The sequence below is a fragment of the Labrus bergylta genome, chromosome 1 (genome assembly GCF_963930695.1).
Source record: "Labrus bergylta chromosome 1, fLabBer1.1, whole genome shotgun sequence".
NCBI lineage: Eukaryota > Metazoa > Chordata > Actinopteri > Labriformes > Labridae > Labrus > Labrus bergylta.
Genome location: NC_089195.1, coordinates 28115084 through 28136480, shown reverse-complemented (window position 1 = coordinate 28136480; position 21397 = coordinate 28115084). Strand labels below are relative to the sequence as shown.

Sequence of the window (21397 nt, the reverse complement as noted above, 5' to 3'; positions counted from 1 at the left end):
TCAAGGAGAAAGTTAGAATCACAGGCAGATATGAAGAAGCTAATTTACATTATACGAACTTTGCAAAGACCATAGAACCAGTATTAGTAAACTAAAATGCCTGATGAGTTTGTTACCATGTTTGGTGTTGACTTCTCATGTACACAGGCACATCTTAAAATTACTCAATATAAAAACAGCTAACTGCAATTTATCACAGATGGCTGTGGTAGCAAAGCAGCAAAAGGTGATGTATGAGTAAGACCAACAACAGATGAACATATTCCTACATTTGGTGTATGCTCCTTGAGGGCATATCACTTTTTTTTAAATTGAGCTACATATGAAAATATTCCCCCAGAGATTATGCATCACTGTGTTACAATTAATATGTGGGGGTTACCTGGCTTGCAGGGTGCAGAACCTGGGGGTCCACTGGCCCTGCCATAGGGTCCAGAGGGCTCATGGCCACCGTCTCCCCATCCTGCTGTGGGCTTGCCCCAGGCAGAGGTACCATTGTCTACAGCTGATGTTGGAGCTGCTGGCTCTCCCCAAGCAGGCTCCGACTTGGGTTGAACATTGGGAAGCTCTCCCCAACCTGGAGGAAAGAGGTCAATTTGAAAAGTTAAATACATTCAATTTATTCTTAATCAACTATTATTTTATTTTTCTGAGTACTTAAGAATAGATTAAAACTTCCAATTATTAAGAATATGAATTTGAGACTTTTTTGTGTCTTCAGATAGGCATGACGCTTTCTGTTAAGTGCAATGCAAACAGCAGGGGGCAATGTTCTCATTCTCAAAAAGAGAGAAGAATGTTGGGCATTAATAATCTGTAATGTCTATATATGTATGGCCTTTGTCTTCACAAAGACTTATTTGAACGGCAGCACTAACTTAGGCTTGCTGTTCAGAGTCTTATTTTAGGATGCATGCCCATTAGAAGACCATCAATCCTTGAGACTTTCTGTTTGATAATCATAGTAAAATATTATTTGAAGAGTATCGGCTGCTTTTTCTAGTTAATTGGGTTTCTTATGTGTCTGGGTAAAGACAAGCTTTTAATTAGAGCCTTTTCATTAGAAAATGTCTACTTTTTAAACTTAATGCAATTGAACTAAACATACTTTTACTATACCCAAATATTTTTCTTAAGTAAGATATACAATTCAATTTGGTTAAAACCACAGAGGAATAAAGTGTTACCTGGGTTGGCAATAGGAGGTCTTCCCTGGGGGCCTGCACCTGGATGTGAGGTGCCATTGTTGGGTGACCCATTGTTGTTTCCGTGGTGTTGCATGTGAGTTGGAGGTTGTCCATGATGTTGATGGTGGTGCATATGATGAGTGTGATGATGATTGTTGTTGCCAGGGCCAACAGAGTGATTGTTGTTGTTATTGTTGGGGATAACTACTCCCCCATTCTTAGTGGCAGGTGGGCCGCTGTTGCCTGGGTTATTGTTGGGACTATTGCGATCCCACATGTTGACAGTCTGGTTGAAGGCATTGGGATCACCCCAGGTTGATGTTCCGTCATCAATCTCCATCTTTCTACGGATGGAGGGAGGGGAGGGCTCTTCCCAGCCAGTGGGCTCCATGCTCTGGTCCTGTTTACTGTTGTTTCCCCAGCCAGAGGGGCTCTGCTTCACAGAACCAGGACCACCCCATGAACCAATGCTTCCACCTCCTCCACTGCCAGTACTACTGCTGCTGCTGCTTTCCTGGGGCTTGGTGGAGCCCCAGCCTCCTTGTACTGGGCCATTGGCACGTGGAGTTTCACCCCAGTTGCTATTATTGACAGTAGGAGCAGGCTTACCCCAGCCACCACTTCTATTTCCTCCTCTGGGGCTATCCTTCCATCCACTATTTCCTCCATTTCCTCCATTTCCTCCATTCCCTCCATTTCCTCCATTCCCTCCATTCCCTCCTTCACCTTCCCACATGTTGCTGGAGGACCCGTTGTTCTTGACCTCTGCCTCTCCCCAGTCCCCTGTGCTGGAACCATTGGTACCCCCATTACTATTGCCCCAACCATGGGAGCTTTTGGGGGCCTCACTCCAGCTAGTTGGCTGACTTTTTTTCGGGCCATCATCCCAACTGGGTGACTTTTCCCCAGAACCCCAAGATGGTGTACTTCCACCTCGCGGACCATTTGTAGGCATAGCCTCTCCCCATCCACTACTAGTGCCATTCTGGGTTTTGCTAACAGTCTGTGGGGGGTCACCCCATCCTGATCCAGACTGGATTTGCTGAGGTGGAGGGGGTCCCCAGCTAGAAGATGACTTTCCTTCGCTATCATTTCTTCCTCCAGACCCTGGCCTCTGATTGGGGCCATTGTTTGGATTGATGGTACCTCCATTGGTTGATGAGGGTCCACCATTAGAGCCAGAGCCTGTTATGGTGTCTGAGCTGCTGTTGCTTTTCACATCATCAGAGTTGGCTTCTTCCATCTCCCAAACAGTGTGCTGGCGGATGGGGGTCTGTCCCCAGCCTGTATTACTCAGCACCTTAGGATCCAGGTCCTGTCGGGGAACAGCAGGAGAAAAATCCATGCTGGAGGATCTATCTTTGTGTTGAGATCGGCCTTCGCTGCTGTCCCCACTACCCTCACTTGCCGGGGCTGTTCCAGGCTGCACACCCCATGCGCTAAGTTGCGGCTCTTGGCCTGAGCCAGAACTACCAGCATCTACTGAGTCCCATCCTTTAGATGGAGGATTCCCAGAGGATTTCCCCCAGTCACCCCAGCCACCGCTTCCACTACTCCCACCACCACTGCCTTGGCGACCCCAGGCAGAAAGGCCTCCAGAGGGAGTTGAGTCCCAGCCTGAGTCCTTGGGAGAGTCAGCTGCCTTGGTTTCTCCACTTCCCCATACGGAGCTGCCTGTTGGGTCTCCATTGAGCTGGGATGATTCAGTGGGTGACTGACCTCCCCAGCCAGTCATCCCATGGATAGGGCTCATAGGCTCCTGAGCTTGCTGTTGTTGCTTAGTGTGGTTTGGTCCATCAGTGTTAAGGTTAGCAGGTTCCATATTGAAGGACATGCTTGTGTTGGTTGAAGGGTGCGGTTGATCATTTTCGTTAGCACTTATCATGCTAACCCAACCACCCCCACTATTATCTGCACCTCCCAGGCTCATGTTTCCATTACCATTAATACCTGGTGGGAGGGATGGGGAATTTGACATCCCATTGGAGCCAACACCACCACCATTGTCATGTCCCAGAACAGGCCAGGCTGATGGGTTGGCATTGGGATTGAGGTTCAAGTTAAAATTGGGAGAGCCCCAACTATTGGGCCCTCCTACTCTCCCACTATTCATGCCTTCTTGTTTCCCATCTGAGCCCCATCCTCTATTACCACCTAATGTGTTGGCTGACCCAGGTCCTGTCATCATTGTATTGTTAGCTTTAAGAGAGGGGTAGTGGGCCTGCTGGCCTGCAGCACCTGTGGCCATACTCGGATAACTACTACTACTACTGGTGGTAGTGACAGCACTGGGATCTTGGTTAGAGCAAGCTGAGCCCAAGGGGCATTCTGGTGCTGCAGGGTGGCTTGGGTCACTGCTGCGGTTGATTGAGGGCCAAGCTTCTGTGTCACTTTCGTCAATAATCACTTTGTCCCAGCGGTTGGCACTGGAGGGGCTGTCAACTTGCAAAGAGCTGCCCCAATAAGAGGTCTCATATTGGGCAACAGGACCACTCTGGAGGGATATGTCTAAAGAGAACAAAGGGATAAAGAGAGGAAAGAAAAGTTAAGACAAATTGGAATGAAGGATTGCAAAAATAATTTGGCTGAATGTGCACAAATGCAAGAAATAAAGAATGAAATGTCAAAGGAGTAGAGCAAGGGGGTAGGATAAGAATAATTACATTAGGTTAGACTAAAGAACATCATGCACAACAGCCTCCGTTTTAGTCCCCCGGACCAATTCTATCTTCTTGGTTGGTTAATGTTAGCTATCAGACTTGGCAGGATGAGATGGTCACACACTTGCACGTTCCACAATCCAACATATAATCTGAATGCACAGCCAAGCGTGCTACATGTCATATCAGCTATGGCATATCCATATATCCTTGCCATGGTGCAGTCAGCCAAACAGAAACAGGGAGATGGAGCCCTCACTTCATTTTTCATTCTTCCTTCCTTCACACTTTTTGAGTGTACCTTTTCACCTCTCCCTCAAACATGTTCCTCACACCTCGCTGGCTTGATTTGGCCCTTAATTCCGTTTTGCTCTGAATCTATTATGATTATTTATTATCCCTCCTTCTGCCCCTTCTTCCTCTCTGTCCAGGTCTCCGTTCTCTCTGTGCCCCCACCTATTCCCTCTCCTTGTAATTTCTCCCTCTCCCCTCTGCTCTCCTCTAACACCCAGCATCGAGAGGCCCATCAGTCTCCATCGTGGCTTCACTAGCTTGGGCTGTGAAGGGAAGCCCAAGTGGAACGCAGCTCATTTATTGGAATGAAACCAGGATGGCTTCTCATCCATCACTCCCTATGCTCCGCCGGGCCTGATCCTCCTCCAACTGCACTGCACTGCACTAAGAAACCACAAAACACTTCCTCCAGTCTTGGGGGAATATGCGTGTGTGTTTGTCATAGTCTCCCTACCTGCATATGCCTAATACTGTATGCTTGCTTTTGCAATTGCTTGCATATACTTTTAGATACATTTTTGTTCAATCTGGGCAGTATGCACTGTATGTTAACCTTGCCTTGATATTTACAGGCCTTTAAGCATGACCTAAAACTTCTGCGCCACATTACTAAAAACCGGCCATTCCTAACAACTTCCAATAAACATGGTACTGCACACAAGCAATTTCATTAGTTACCAAAGCATCCCTTCAGAGGGGGAACTAATAATAGACTGATTTGATGCTGTAGAGGGGTAATCAATCAGTGGGAGGCAGCTAATCGATGATCTTATTAATGCTAGTGGGTGAAAGCAGGGAGGCTATCGATCCAGCATGCAAACATCCAAACCACTAGGGCAGCCTCATGTAATGGGCTAAAAACCAATGAGAACTGCAACTAATCTCACTGAGGGGAAGGGGAGAATGAAGTAAGAAATAAATCCAGTAACTCTTAAAGGGAAAAAGGGAAAAGAAATGGCCATTATGAAACAGCTAAATGTATACATTAAAGATAGATTTCCGAACTTGGATGTTTTCCAACATGCAGTAAAAGTGGATGTAGAAGTAGTAAAAGAGCTTATATATCACTGCGCTGCAAGCATAATATTATGTGTTCTAATGCACACGTCATATTTTTATGACAGTAATACATCCCTAATAAGTTTCAAACGTGGCTTTAGTGTATTAAATACCCCAAAAAGAGCCTTGCTAGGCCATTTTTAACGAAAGACGCCATTTTCAACAAGCATTAGAAGCCCAAATAGACCATTACACATTTCTTGCTAACCTGCTGAGCAGCTTCAGTGAGGGGGGTACGTTACCTTCTATTACTCTCTCTGTTTTTATTAGTTTCCATCAGATTGTTGCAGTGATTTCTAAAATAGCAGTAGGTTATAAATCACAAGATAAAGATCCAGTGGTCAAAACAATCCAGTGAGATGAGGGAGGAGAAGTGTGCAGAGACAAACACACAAATCCTCACGACGGCTGGCTGATATGTGGCTTTAAGATACCGAGCAACACACCACAGATGACTGCAAATGGAATTTTTGCCTGAACACCCTTATCTCAACTCCCCAGGCACCCTTATCACACTGGGTCATCACACACACACGCACACACACACACACACACACACACACGCACACACGCAGAGTGTTTTCAATCAGTGAAACAAATACACTTAACTTAAAAACAAGCCAGATGAGTGCATAAGTGGATATATAAACAAGTTGGATGATATCCGCTCCATATAAAAACAGTTAACGATATTGCATGACATCTACTCATATATTCCTTTATATTTATTTTAGAACTATTTAAGGGACTCACTCAAAACTCATGTTTTTGGAAGTTGTTGAATGTTCACAGATGGGACAAGTGCATTTATTCTTTAGGTATGTAGGGATGGTTTGAGTTTCACCTAAATTGTCTTTGTTTCAAGAAAGGCTTGGCTTGAGCTGTATCAGATGTATTGATTTGAAAAGCAGCCAAGAATCTAAGCCAACACATTTTTTTTCTTCTTCTCTCTCATTCCGTCTCTTCCCCATTCAAACATATTGTTCCTGAACAGTGTTGACATAGGTTAAGTATCACGTTAATTAAAGTCTGGAAAGCCTCTCTCTTTCAGTCTCTCCAGTCAAAGATGTGATGTGCAAACCATCTCTTAACCAGTGAGACTCCCAAATAAAACAAACCCAAACCAAACTGTGTGTTGCCTGATGTGGGAAGGGGTCAGTTAGAGGGAAGAGAAAGTGGAAAAAAGCCTGAGTAGAGACAGAGCAGTACCACAAAGCTAGCCAACCAGATTGCCAAACCTTCACAACACTAATACATCACTACTCCCACAGAATCGAGTCATATGTGGGACCTACAGTGTGCAGAGTGTGCAGTCCGTCTTCTTACTCTATGCATTATAAACAGCAAATAAGGGTATTTGTGTAAAAATGTCTTTACATCTTGAGCTCCACAAAACGAGTATTTATCATGTTAATGGATTGTATTGTACTCCATAGGGCCTGATGCAATTTTTGCTCTTTATAAATATGTATGTGTTCATGAGTGTACTAATGCAAAACAGCCTCTCTTTTTTTTTCTTCTTCTATCAAATCAACATGTCTCTAATGTTCCCCTTTAAACTCCCCCATCAGACATTCCAACAGAAAGGTCTTGCTGATTCTGGGAAAAGCCGTGATTTGGCAAGGGGGGGGGGGGGGGGGGGGCGGAGACGAAGGCGAGCTGAATACGAAAAACAAAGAAAAGGGGGACAATTATTTCCATCCACGATTTGCAATCATGTGTCAGTAATGTGGTGCTGCTTTCATTCTGGTAGCAATTAGGAGGTCAGTCTTTGATTACGCTTTGTGAATGAAAAGGGTACAAAGAAAAAATTATGGGGCCCCTCTTCGACTCCTCTTGCTTCCAACAGAGAGCGAGTCTACCCTGTTGTGTGCATGTATGTTGAAGTCCATTAGAGAAGATAAAGACCTGCTATCCAAATAGAACTGGAGTTCAGGTAAAAAAGAACTAAACAACAATGGACTTTTACTTTTTAATGAGCATGCATGCATACAGATTCACGCAGACTCTGAAGCTGTGATGCCATCTTGCTAGAGTCGAAGCAGAAATTAGCAAGAGATGAGCTTCTGATTATGAGACGAGCTGCCATCATAGAAATGGGCAGGTAGCCAAGAATTAAATGCTACCCCTCCCCTCTGAGTGAAATGAAAGGCAGGGTGACACAGAGAGAGAGAGGGAGAGTGGAGCAAAGACGTGGGGGGGGGGAGGGGTTGGCACTTGCAGTGTCAAAGAAAAAGAAAGGGAGATGGTGACAGAGGAAGCATTAGCAGACTAAGAGACATGGCATAGCAATAACTGAATTCTTTGGTTTGACAGTGAGCTGAAGACTATGCTTGGTTTTTCCTCAGAGCACACTGTGGGGTGACATAACACCAGAACCAGAGCAGGAGGGGGCATTTAGTAGTCTTTTGTCCCCAAATAGACCCTCTCCATCTCTCTTTGAGGGGTGCTTTACGCCAGCTCTGATCAAAGACGGCACACACTTGTTTTTCCGGAAGCGGGGGAGAAAAAGAAAGAGTGGGGGAATGGTCACAGGAGGGTTTAAAAAGCTCATCATTCATGTCTGTTTACCTCTGTTGAGAGAAGAGAGAAAATAGGAGAGCCACGGCCACGGTGACTTCTCTGGTTTCCCTGACAGAGGCTGGATTAATGAAGCCACTAGGGGGTTCTCTCACTTCTGTATGTGTGTGTGTGTGTGTGTGTGTGTGTGTGTGTGTGTGTGTGTGTGTGTGTGTGTATTACTGCCTAAGCACACGAACATCTACACCTCCCCGGCTTCATTAGGACCAAGTAGTGTTGTGATTATATGATGCCTTTAAAAATACAAATTATAAGCTAAGCGGTAGTCTTTTTTTTTTTTTTTTACATCTCATTCGTTCTTTATTTGAATATCTTCATGGGACGCTAAAAAAAATAATTAAGAAAAATGTAATACCGCCATGTATTGAACATAGTTTTTGCATTCATCTGCCAAACCTAATAATTTAACATATGTGAGATATACTTGTAAAAAACAAAAAAAAAAAAAAAAAAACTGCTTTACCTGCATATCAAAAAGGATCCAAATGAAAGGGCCAAGTGTTTCAACAGCACCCAGCAGAGTGCCTTCTGGCTACATGCTCTGTCTGGGTGTCTAGCAAACAGCTGTTGGGCTGTAGTTCCCACAGCCTAAAGAGACCCCCACTTCAGCACCTGCTACTGGGGAGCCTGTCTGGACGGCTGCTGCCTGACTCAAGACTACTTAATGGCCCCCAGTCAGCTGGAGAGACGGGGACGGTGGGTGCCACTGAGGGAGGGAGGGAGAGGGGACAGGGGGCCTCTGTCTGGTCTTGGGGACAATTAAATGGGGTCTGGAGAGCAGAGGCTATGTAGGGATGGTGTATATGTGCTTGAATTAAGTGCGGGTTGCTTTAAGACTTTGGGCTGGGGGGGGTGTAGAACGTCTGCTGGAATGTTAAAACTCAAAATCTTTGCACAAATTGAATATGGCCTCTAAATAAAATCTCTGAAAAATAAAATTCCTTTTACAAATATATGCAAAGTAACCAAAAATAAGTATGTCATTTGCATTTAACCTCCTGAGGACATCTACCAACACTGCTGGCTTATAGAATAAAATGTTTGTGTGTCTCTGTGTGTGTGTGTGTGTGTGTGTGTGTGTGTGTGTGTGTGTGTGTGTTTTCCCTTTAAACTCTGAGCCAGCTGGCCTGCAAGGCAGACACAGATCTGAAAGGACACAACTAGGTCAGGCTCGTGTGTTCCTTACTGCTGCACAGCACATCTATGTGCATGTGTTTGCATGTGCACCAAAGTCTAACGGAAGATACAATCACATCATCACATCCCTCTGGGCCACCGCAACCTCAACAGCAGGGTCAGAAGTGTGTCCTTAAAACAGAGTTCATTCCTTACTCGCAGTAACCCCGCGGAGGAAAACTTAGTCTTCACTTACCGACAGGAAAAATAAAACAAAGGCACGGGAAAAGTTGCATACATTTGGGTTTAGCAAAAGCTATAATATCATCCTAGCTATGACAATGATGTAGCTAGCTCTTGACTAGAGGATAAAAAATAATTCTATGTACTGTGTTAACATGGTTGGGTTGGCTGAAATTCTTGCTTAAGCTGCAAAGTGTGTAGTTTGGCAAATAGGCGTTCTGTTGGAACTCTTTTTCTACTAAAAATTCCTCCATAATCCTGTGTTCAAGACCACTGCACGTGTGGTATCATGGGTTTCGTACGTTTTGTTAAGGTCTTCGAGGAGAAAATGGTGAGGTTTATAGTGAGGTACAAAGAAAGCAAAGGCATTGGCAGAGTTAGTCTACCCATAATGTCTACTCTGTGAATGGAATACAGCTCAACAGTGACCGCCCACTTTTTTGGCAGCTCTGGAAGTACATTTCCAGATTCAGATCCTCAATTTCACATTTAAAAAAAAAGTCCTTACAGTAAGAGATTGAAGTGTGTTACCAAGACAACCATTTTTCGAGAAAATCAAACATTCGATCTGGCAAACAAAGAACGATCAGAAAATGGAGAAAAAGGCAACGGTACAAGACTGTGTACTTTATACAAAACTGTGTAATTTTTTTCTGGAGTCAAAGACACTACGCATCCCGCAATCCAATGTGAACGATACCGTAACTTGTGTCAATGTTATAGAGTTTATACTGTTAATACTGCTGTTGTAATATCTTGTAGTTTGTGCTGTGAGAGTATTTAAAATTACATTCACTGCAGCATGTCACGGTTCAATCTGTGTTAGCGACCTTACTAGCTAGCCTTCTAGAGGAACTATCAGTAAGCATAAGGCGCTTGGTGGCGGGAAACGTGACCATGGCAACAGCGAGAGCCACCAATCAGAGACGTCGCTGGGACGCTATGATCGTGGGTATGGGTAGTGTACTTCTTTCCCCCGATTATGCAAATAAACCAAGAGAATGATAAAATAAAAACACGGGTAGCTCATGGTCCAAGTCTTCCTTGGGTGGTTGTGAAATAATAACAGAAATACACTACGGAGAAAATGAATGGGATTTTTATTTCAGAAACACACGGCTGAGCCCTATACTAGCAGCTACTGTCATTGTTGTGAATGGGGGAATGTAACATGTAGTGTAAAAGTGCTTTGACTGGTCAGAAAACTTGAAAAGGGCTTTTTAAATCCAATTCCATTTACGATTTACTCTCTGAATGATGTATTCCAGAGTCACTGCAACAACAGGGCAGCTAGCTCGAGGCTATTGGCTGAACAGTCAGAAAAGAACAGGCTGTGAAGGGGAAGTCCTCGGGAACAAATGAAAAGAGAAGGGGATAGAAACCCAGCCAACAGCTAGCTTTGCCACAGGCTGTGTTGTACTGGGAGGCCCCTGGGAAAATCAGGGCGAGGAAAAGGCCGAACATGAAAACCAATGCAGCACAAGGACGATAATAAGGACATTATGGGTTAATACACCCAATCTGAGGAGCTGATCGTGTCTGAAGCCAAAAGAAGAAATATATTCTTTTACATGGAAAGGCTTTGAGGTATTGTTTCTCCTGAGTGAGTGCCTGCAGCCAAATTCAGATCCAATCCCATGGCTGAGAAAACTCTGCACTAACAAGGCTTCTTTACTAATAAACAATAAAATAAAATCCATGATATCATGGTTAAAACAAATGCATATGTAGTTTGTTAAATTCTGAATGAAAAGCAAGACTTATTCACAGCATGCCTAGAGATTTAAACAGCCCAACAAAATGATGTGAGTTTATGCATAGTAAATCCGATTTCATCGACTTGCTTTGCACTTTTGCTTGATGCTCTAATTGGTGGAATGTGTTGAAATACAGAAAGTCTAGCATCAGTTGCCCCTGTGAAGCAGAGGTCTTTAGTTTGCCGTCTAGCAGGCCACACACCACAGCTTGTGCAGATTTGTTTACCGAGTGCCCGGTGCTCTCCCAGCAAAATGCTGAGTGTGTAAAGAAAGGCAGCACTGAGGAGCAGTGATGAAACAAGAGAGAGTAGAACAGAGAGACGGAGGAAGATTTAACAAAGATGTGAGCTAATTTTTCCTCCTGGCACCTGCTCAAAGATATGTATATATATATAAAAAAAAAAACAGTATGTCTCCAAAGTGTAGTGTGTTTTAAACAGGATCTGACAAGCTGCCATTTGTGTGTCCGTGTGTATGATAAGCAGATGGCTTTCTTTGCTTTAGATGCAGAAAAAAAAGGGAAACACCTTGAGATGATCACAACAATGTAGTTAGGCTAACAAAAAAGCTGAAATATGGAGGAAAATAATTTTCATAAAATAAAAAAAAACATTTGCGTACACATTTTAAAAAGAATCCCCTTAATGTCTGTGAGCTAAGAGAAATAAAGCTGTCCAGTCTATCCTTAACAACAGGTTTGTTGCATATAAATACACAGAAGCGGCAGCACGATGAGCACCTTTAGGCATGTTCAGTATTAGTGATCTTCTGGGTCACCAGTGAGTTCATTAAAATGCAACCGCTGGCTACACCAGTGTGACAGTGTGTGGGTGTGTGTGTGTGTTTGTGGTCTTTTAAGCTGAGAAAAGAGAATGCAGACTTGTACAAAACTGAGTAATGTTCCTCTTACTAAGGTAAAACATTAACCAAAATGTTTCAAGGTTATGAAATAATTGTGTTTTTTTATTGTCAGTATAATAAGCAGCGGACAGACACACTAAAACACAAAAACCTACTCAAATAACTGAGCTATGAGATGATTTTTAGAAGGCCAAAGAAAGTAAAACCAAAAGTAGAAGCAACAGCTATTTGCAAAGCAGCTTGGATACGTCAGAGATGGGGTTTGAAATCTTTATCTGGATCTCATTTGCCTAACCACATCGTTTAAAAGTCTTATCTCATAGGTGTGCCGTTGCATTACAATCTGAATCACTGTAATGTATTGCACCCTCAACGCAGTGAATATGTCATTGCTTCTTTGCATACCACTGCGTCAGTGCCAAGGCAAACCCAATGCAAGCCAATTAAAACTAAACGAGGAATTCCTTAGAAACCTATTTAGAATTCTAAACATGTTGCAGATGTCTCAGAAAAATGTTGTGAAATCTGAATCAAAGCTAGATTAAAACGGTTCAAGCAGAAAGTTGGAGTTCCTAAGCTCATCAAGTGAAATGTCACTACATGCAGCCCATGCAAAATTAAAAAAAAAAAAACTGCCAAGGATGAAACACTGCACAAGGCCACCACACACACACAAAAAAAAAAAAAAAAAATACTGTTTTGACACAAACCTTGGTGGCGTTTGCCTTCAGTGGACGTGGCAGATTTTGGGGTAGTGCTGCTGGTAGTTGTAGTAGAAGTAGAAGAGTAAGATGATGAGGGCGAAGAGGAGGAGGAGGAAGAGGAGGAGGAGAGGGTGAGAGCGCAGAGGGCTCCTGCAGGCAGTGGCTGGCCTCTCTTCAGTAGCTGCTTGTGCTCCTGCTGGCGGAAGCGCGGGGGCACCTCTCTGGGCGGGGTAGCGAGCACTGGCAGAGGACAACTGGCACTGCTGCTGAGGGGAGTCTGAGTCGGGAGTTGGCTACTGCAGGAGGCACGCTTGCCATTGCCAGAAGAAGAGGAGGAGGAGGAGGAGGAGGAGTGGGGCAGCGTAGGGCTGGCGGGGTGAAGGTGGTGGGGTGGGCCGAGACTGGGCTTAATGGGAGCAGACTCTGGCACTGGATGGACACAGGCACACCCAGACAGAAAGACACATGCAAGGAGCAAGGTATTAATGTCTCGGTTAGCTTACTATGAGTCCTGCATAAAAGAGAAATGATCCTGGGATGGCTCTGCCTGTCTCTTAACAGTGACGTTCATTTAAGCATCAGTTTAGTTTAATCAATTCCATCTTTCTCATTGTGTTTTTTTAACATGTCACAGTATTACCACATGATCTGCACATCTGGTGACAGCACATCAAATACAAACCGGTTTGAGATTGACAGGAAAAATCAAATAAAAATCCAATAATATTAAAGAGGCAGACATGTTAAAAACATGATCATGCATTCTCCAGAAATGTAATTTAGCACACGACATTGTACGAATCTGTTGTCCGCACAGGGATGTACTATCCCTTTAAGTGAACTGCTTCATGCAACCTTTTGTTGAACATATGTTACAGGCCCAGACGTACTGCATGAAAAGGTCATATTTTTTCTGCTGACTGAACACAGACACACACAAACACATGGAGACAACTCCTTTCCTCTTCATTACACCCCCCCCCCCCCCCCCCCCTCCTCCTACACACACGCACACAAACACCTTTCCCTGCTGTTTTGGCCTCCGCCTGACCCTTTCCCTATGGTTGCAGTGACCAGCCAGCCGTCTAATTGAGTGTTAGCCTGAAAGGTGTTATTATTAGCAGGACCTGGACAGCTAGCGACCTGACCGATCAGCTTGGCTAAAGATTCCTATCAAGGGTGCTGCAACATGGGGGGAAAAAAAAAAAAAAACCCTGACCTTAAACGGTGAAAATGTTTTATTGGGAAGGTGAAAAGGATGCTGATGAGAGTCTGTGGGTCTGTAGCTGTATGCACTTACAGCTGTGAAGCTGAACCACGCTCATATTATACTCTACCTGCTGGTTGCCAATGGCTAATGGCCTAAAAGCTGCAGTAAATAACAGTCTCTCGTTTCATGGGAGAACGCATGATGAACAGAGCTGATGTTTTTCTTTATAGTCCCTTGACAGATATGGCCTACACAACAGCTGAGACTGCCTACACTCAGGGGAGCAGAGAGACAGACAGAGAAAGACAGGTTGTGTGTGGTGTGTGTGTGTGTGTGTGTGTGTGTGTGTGTGTGTGTGTGTGTGTGCGTGTGTGTGTGAGAGCTTTTCTTTTAAGCCATGAAATAGCAGGAAATAGATGGCAAAGATGTAATATGTGAATTAGAGCTTCACCCTGACGAGTATGAGATTCGGAACTTGCAGTGTTGGCAACTAACCGCACACACGCACGCGCACTCGCACGCGCACACACACAGACACACAGACACACAGAAGCTGCCACTTCGGAGGTTAAAGTAAATTCAGAGCACAGAGGTATTTGTGGTGCCTGCCAAGAGCTAGTCTGAAAGCTCGGCCAAAAACAAAGGCCCTCTCATTGAGCATAACACTAATCCAGATGGCTGCTTACCTGCTGACACACAGAAACAGCAGTGATATGGAGGAAACTCATATTTACTTCAATGCATTCACATGAAAACAAAACATCCCCTCAATGAAGAGACTTTAATATGTATCGTTTTTTAAGGGCAAAATATTATAGTCTCGGTCATTTCTATCTATGCCAACAGGTACATGTGAAAGACACCTTCACAGTTGTTTGCACCCCCTCCCACCAATGAGATTATAGTCCAAAACATTTCCAGAAAAAGGCCTGCCCCCATCCAGCAGTATCTGGCTGCTGGCTTTGAACTACAGCCTGTGACGCAGATTTCTGTTTAAATTCAGCTCAGCCTGCCTGACGCTGTCTCGGCCAATCAGATGGCAAGACGGAGAAAACATGCTGCCCTGCCCCCTTTTTCTCTCCGTCCTCCCCATCAGTGGGTTGCTCCAAAAACCTCACAGCTTCCTCTCTTGATCTCTCTTTCTCTCACTCTCTCTCAGCCTGGTGTTCACTGGGTGATTTTTTTTTTTCTCTGGGCCTTTAACCAGCCTGTGTTTTTTTTTAACTCACTTTTAGCCTGTTTTGTTTCTGTCTTCTTACAGGCAACTTTCCAGCCCTCCATCTTCCAACTCAAAATCTCAAAACCTCTAAATCTGTAAATGCTTATCTTTATTATTTGTTTAGATAGGACACATTGTTTTGCCACTTTTCTCTTTTAATTTTTAAATAAATCAAAAACTAAAGACAATTACCAGAATGCATTTTTTTGGATGATGCTTACTGCTCAAACATAGAGCCCACTGTGTAGAAATTATTTATGAGTACAAGCCCGTACTGAAAGTTGCAAGAACTACGTTGAAACGTTTGGACTTCAGTGACAGCTGCTGTAGTCATGTCTTGAGTTACTGCCAAGCAAGAATGAAAAAAAAAATCTAAGACGACTACATTAACTAAACGTTTTGTCGCAGTAAAATATATGACAATAAAACATCACCATGTGCCATACTTACAAAAGCTCTTTCTGCCTCTATCAATCTCACAAAAGTTTTCCTTCTCCAACAAAGTCATTCCTTTTTCATGTGTTATCCGTCTAGTTTGCCAATTCTTTGCAACGTGCATACACTGAGTGTCGCTGAAGGAACTTCCTGAGTTTCTGGGACATCTCAGATCCCAGAAAGGAAAAAAAAAAACGAGATCAAAAGACACATATGGAGTCAGCTCACTGTTTATTTCTGCTGCCAGTCTGGCACAGGGAACAGATGAGCCCAGAAGACAGACACACAAGTCCCTCAGCTCCAGCATGCCTCATACACACCCTGCTTCATGCAGTCTGTGTTTGTGTTGCTGTAGTAACAAGGGGTGTATCCAGGCTGCAACTCCCTTATGTTGCAGATGAACATGTCTTATTTCTTTGGCACAAGCAGTGACATATCTTTCTTCAATCAGACTGCTAAATTAAGAGCCACATTGTTACACACCTGTGCAAGTATATTATCCTCTGCATGCAAAGGAGCGACAGTGATCAGAGTATATAAATGTGCTTTCATTACAGCCTCCAGCAGGAAAATGTAAAGCAATCTACAGTGTAATCTTAACAAGTATAACAGTGAGGCTGCATGTTCTCCTGAGAGGGAAGGAGCGCGTATAAACAGAGAAACCCACAGTGTGTGTGACAGCGAGGATGCAAAAAGGAGAGGAGAATAGTATGAGAGATACAGCTTCCCTCTGATCTGAACAAATACTTTTACTGAGATGCATCTTTTATTTGGAGGAGGAGAGATCTTCTCTTAATCCATGGTGAATGAGTAAGAGCTTTGGAAAAGGTGGGGTGGGGTGGTGGTGGTGGGGGGGGGGGAGCTTTATAGAGAAGACTCTCAGGGGGAAGAAAATGAAAAAAAAGTGGGGAAATCCCAAAGATGAGAGCATGTCTATGAGAGATTAAATGAGGACAGTGAAATGCATGCTGGCTACACTCACCGCCAGTGAAAGGCAATGAACTCCACGCGGTGAATTAATGATGATGCAGGCTCATTGCATTTCACTGGGTGACTCGTAGCTTTGCAGAAACAGGGTGGAGCTGTTTGTTTAATAGGGGATGTTTCTTTAAGCGACTTCTTATTGGTCACGTCTGGACTTAATCCCGTTCTATAAAATCTACTCATTGAGAGCTTTTTGTGAATTAACGACACACTCAAACTTTTACTCTGTATGTGTTAATGACTGGAAACCGCTGTTTGAATAAGAAAACAAAACAACGGGACAAAAAGATGGAAAGAAAGACTTTTGAATAATTTCACTGTTTACATTAGGCAGAGTTAACCACAGACATACTAGAGAAACACAGCAGTGTGTTATGTGGTGGTGACCTTAATGCCTGTAATTGAAGCTGAAAAGAGTAGCCAATTAAATAAGCGTTTGTATCAAGTGCACTGTAAATTCCATTATACCCTCCAGCTGAGGCGCGCTCTGCAACCTTGCACCAAACTTTTAATTACAGCCCTTCTTCACACTAAATGGTTAATTACACACAATGAGACGGAGCGAGAGAACGAGCAACGGCTTAAAGAATAAGGAGCAAGTGAGAAAATGAAGGGGGGGGGGGGGGGAGAGAGAGAAACATGGCAAAAGGAAATACACAAAGGAATCAGATTAAGAGTAAAATATCCACCAAAAAGGCAAAGGGTATGGCGTCTGTTATTGTAATGAAAAGAAACGAGCTGTGATTGGTTCCCTGAGCCTTGTGCCAGGCAGCGCAGGTTCCAACATCTCTTCTGTCTATTGTCTGCAGCAGAGCCACTTTATTATGCAGTCATGTTTATGGAAGGAGGAGGGACAGACCCCCAACACACAGGCATCTGCTCCACACAATGGTGCATTTCTTAATCCAATAAGAGGTAGGAGAGCAAAGAAGAATACAGCATGTTCTAAAGTGGGTTTACATCTGCGTGCAGCCGTTCTAAACACACTGCTATTCAAGTGGTTTTATGTTGGAGTACTAATGTGTGCATCTTTTCTTTTTCTTGTTTTTTTTTTTGCATAACGAATGAAGCATGCCGATGGCTTGCTGAAAGTAAAGTGAAATAAGAAAGTGTTTTGTTTTGCCCAATTATTAAAGGATCAAAACAATATACATGACATGCAGAGGCATGAATAGATTGGTGCTGGTTGGATCAAACACACATGGCAAAAACAATTGCAAGTGTTTGGACTGAGCTCCTAGCCTTTTCAATATTGTTCTCATTTCCTTCCACAAATTCACTCCAAATGCAGATTCTTAGCTTCTTACTCACTTTAAGAGCACCCAGGCTGCATCCCTTTTCATGGGAGTAACTCATACACTGTTTAAAACTTTTAATCTATACTCCACCAGGCTGACATCACTGCTATTTCCTCTTTCACTTGGTAAAATCACAGGAAATCTCTGTGCCTTGAAACTATGGCTGTATTAGAGGCCACTGTAATGAAAGAGAGTGGCACTTATCCATTATGTTTAAAAAATGTCATTACATTACGTAGTGAAATAAAGAGGTTATTTAAAGCTCGTGTGAAACTGTACGACATGTTTTTAAAGTTCTGCTCTTGGACCTGCAGGAGCACGGATTAATGAGAAACTTGTTTTACACATCAAGAGGAACCTTAAAGTCGCAGAAGGCAGATGTGTGTGCAGGAGTGTATGCACGCACACAAGGGAAGGTCAAGTGGGTGTGTCTCTGAGAGGTCCCATCTGTCAGTATAAGCCGAGAAAGACGGAAGAACCCTCGCTCACTCACAAAATAAAGGCTAAATTTCTCACCCCTCACCCTTCCTATAAAAGGCTGTTGCTATAGAAACTGACAGTTGCCTAATGCACCTCCTTTTGCCTCTAGTGACCCCTGTGCCTCCTGTGACCTCTTCCCATACCATGCCTACTCCACCCTTCTCTCTTTAATGAGTGCCCCCCCCCCCTCCCTTCTCAATGCCAGCGCTCCTTTTTCAAAAATCTATAGTGTCAGATGCTAACCTCAGCTGTGTTTCTCCTGGCGGTTCAGATCATGACCGAGTTGCTCTAAGAAACCCAAATTTAGTGTTTTAGGTCTTGTGGCAGATTATTTTAATGTGTGGTTGACCTGTAACTGAGGTCGGTGCCTGAATGCAGCGAATGCCTGCGAGGTCTTAAGAGTTTGATGGTTATCCAGCGTGATTCAAGGTATCTTTAACTTTTAAAGGCTGACATCAAAATGAGAAAAGGGCCCCCTTCCTAGCCAGGAGACCAGGGTCATTAAAGCAAAGGGAGCACAATTAGACATCCACTTAATTATGTTCCCAATGCAAAGTTCTCTCATGTAGGTCCTAGTAGTACAAAGTTCTGTAAATCCCTACATTATGTACGATAGGAAAAAACATCATGACAAACTAAATGATATGCTAGTCTTTCAAAACCTGTAACTGCTGGTTGGCTAGTGGCATGATGGGAGATTGAGAGGATCCACTCACACATGCGCGCAGGCCTTTGAACCTAACACACAAACGTATACGTGTGAACACCTCGTCCTTATAGCGCAGACTAAAGCTGTCATTCATATCAGCTCAGCTACATCCTATTAATATGCCCGATATTTGACAACAAGCAGCACACTGTTGGAGGGGGAGAAGATGATGGGGGGAGGGGCAGGATGCACCGAACAGCCTCTCTTGTCAGCAGCTTGCGAGTGATCATGCAACAAGAATACACAGAGAGGGAAGCATTGTTTGAGTTTGTTCGCCCCTTGTTCCCCCCCCCCCCCTCTCTCTCTCTCTCTCTGCCCCCTGTCTCTCACTGCATCCCTACACTTGATATGCATGCGGAATGAGCACACGGGGGGTTGAGGAAAAACAATTATGCTCTGCAGTCATAAATCCACAGGACGTAATTCACAAGCTATTCACTATTAATTCATTGAGTGTTTATAAATGTGGTTAACAGAAGAGAAAAGCAGCCCCAACGCTAAAGTAAATTAGCCTCTAATTAGATTGCGACTCATGAAATCCTCTGTCAAAAGTGTTGACGCAATTAATAGCATGTGAAACTGCAAATTAATCCAATACAGAGTTATAAGACACACTCCTGTTTATGTGCCACTTTGTAAAAAAAAAAAAATATATATATATAATGCCGTTATCACCATGGTGACTCCGTGTAAATGTGTTTCCTCCACAGATGTGGTCGACGGGGCCGAGCACACCGAGGCAGAAATGAAAAACAGCCAGAAAGAAAAAGCGTGGGTAAGAAGAAGGAAAGTGAAAGGACAGGGCGGTGACAGGCGTACATTGGTTCTCTAACCTTTTCAGCAGTGAGAAGTGCAGAAGCAGCAAAAACGGAGATTGCAGACGTTTCTGATTATCGGGATGTCAGAATGTGACGGGCTCAATGTGGTATTACTGTTGCTTTCCGTGCCTGCGTGTAGCCACCTGTTTCATGAATTGCATTGGTGTTACTTCCTGCTTGTGCTGTATTTTTTTTCCATTACTTGTGTGCATAGGTCCATGCTAAGCGTGGTGGGTACATCATTGCCTTTGCTGTTTTGCAATTCCACGATGTAAGCATTTGCTTCACTCACACAGTAAGAGATTGAATATCTTTCAAGCTGCTTTTTGAGGGATGCACAGATGGAGTGATACAGAATCTTTGCTCGTGTGTTACTGTAGGTTTCTGTGTCGTGGCATGTGCAGGTTTTCTGTTGAGGCTGGTAGGTACATGTATCAGTCCTACTGACTGATTGTGATTGCAGCCGAGGCAGCAATTGTGATGAAGCTGCATGTGTGCTGGGGGTGAATAATCAGCAACCCTCTGAGGTAATGGAGACCAGGAGGGGGGCAGGGAGGGGCGTGCATCAGAGGTCCAGTCCATATATTTATTTGTGTGTGTGTGTGTGTGTGTGTGTGTGTGTGTGTGTGTGTGTGTGTGTGTGTGTGTGTGTGTGGGGCACTGCCTCCTGCAACCCTGCGTTCAGTGAAGCTCCATGCCTAATGGGGGGCAGAGAAGTTAATTCTACCGCACCGAAGCTTTATCTCATTTTCATACATATGAACGTGCCGGGCCCGAGATCGATTACCGCAAACAAATTGAAATGCCTGGGACCGAGGAGGCCTGCAGAGGCGAAGAAGACGACGAGGATGGGGGAGGTGGTGTGCACGTGTGTAGTGTGTCTATGAATTTCTGATAGTGTATAAGGAAGGCTGAATCCACTGATATGGATGGAAAGACACAAATCACTGCGGCATACTGATTTTCTCCCCATCACGCATATACACAGACCTCTATTATTTAGTGTCACGTGTTAAAACCCAACTCCTTCCACTCGGTGCCACCTTCCTTTTAAACGATATTGCAGATGGGAGGCTATGAGCAAACTCACAGAGGTCCGGACGGCTCGCTGAACGATTAGGCTTCAAACAGACCGCTTTCCTCCCCTACTTTCTTTCTGCATGAGGACCCACTACTTACACAATCAGATTCTCATTCTATGTGCCTCTCTCTCTATCTCTCATTAAACATACCATAAAATAAATGATCATGTCATTAGTCCTGTCCTATATTAGCACCGTCATTGACTCCCGACGATCATTTTTGGCACTTGTCTAAAGGGCCCACTGCTTCATTACTTTCTTTCCTTCCTTTTCCCTCTTTTTTCCTCCTGTAATCTGGCCCACCAGTTCCCCGAAACACTTCCTATTCTGCCCTTCTTCTCTTCCTCTTCCCTCCTTCTTTATATGGCCTCTTCTCCCATGATGGGGTTTTAATTGATCTCCTCCAACTCTAAGTATTTCTTTAACCTCTTGTGCATGTAACACTTGGCATGGACAACTTAAAGATATCATGCTCTGTGTTTAGAAAGTATTAGCCCCGTGATACGCTTTTCATTGTTATGGCTGTAATACGACGTGCTGGATTTGATATGAAACAATGACAAAGTGCAATGCAAAGAAACAACAACGCAAAGGCAAAAATATCATGAACAAATATTTAAGATTCAATTTAAACTTATTATAAGTTATTTAAAAAATATCTAATGGCTTGAATTTCCAGACCCCCCCCCCAAAAAAAAGGA

The 21397-nt window shown here is 43.8% G+C and overlaps 1 protein-coding gene across 1 annotated transcript in view; it reads right to left on the bottom strand.

Annotated features, from left to right (window-relative positions):
• The window catches only part of tnrc6c2 (trinucleotide repeat containing adaptor 6C2), a 53117-nt gene that overhangs the window by 18705 nt on the left and 13015 nt on the right, over positions 1–21397 (bottom strand). The window contains 5 exon segments of the mRNA XM_065958194.1: positions 383–577; positions 1188–3695; positions 12468–12690; positions 12692–12732; positions 12735–12890. Coding sequence (XP_065814266.1) covers positions 383–577; positions 1188–3695; positions 12468–12690; positions 12692–12732; positions 12735–12890 — 3123 coding nt within the window.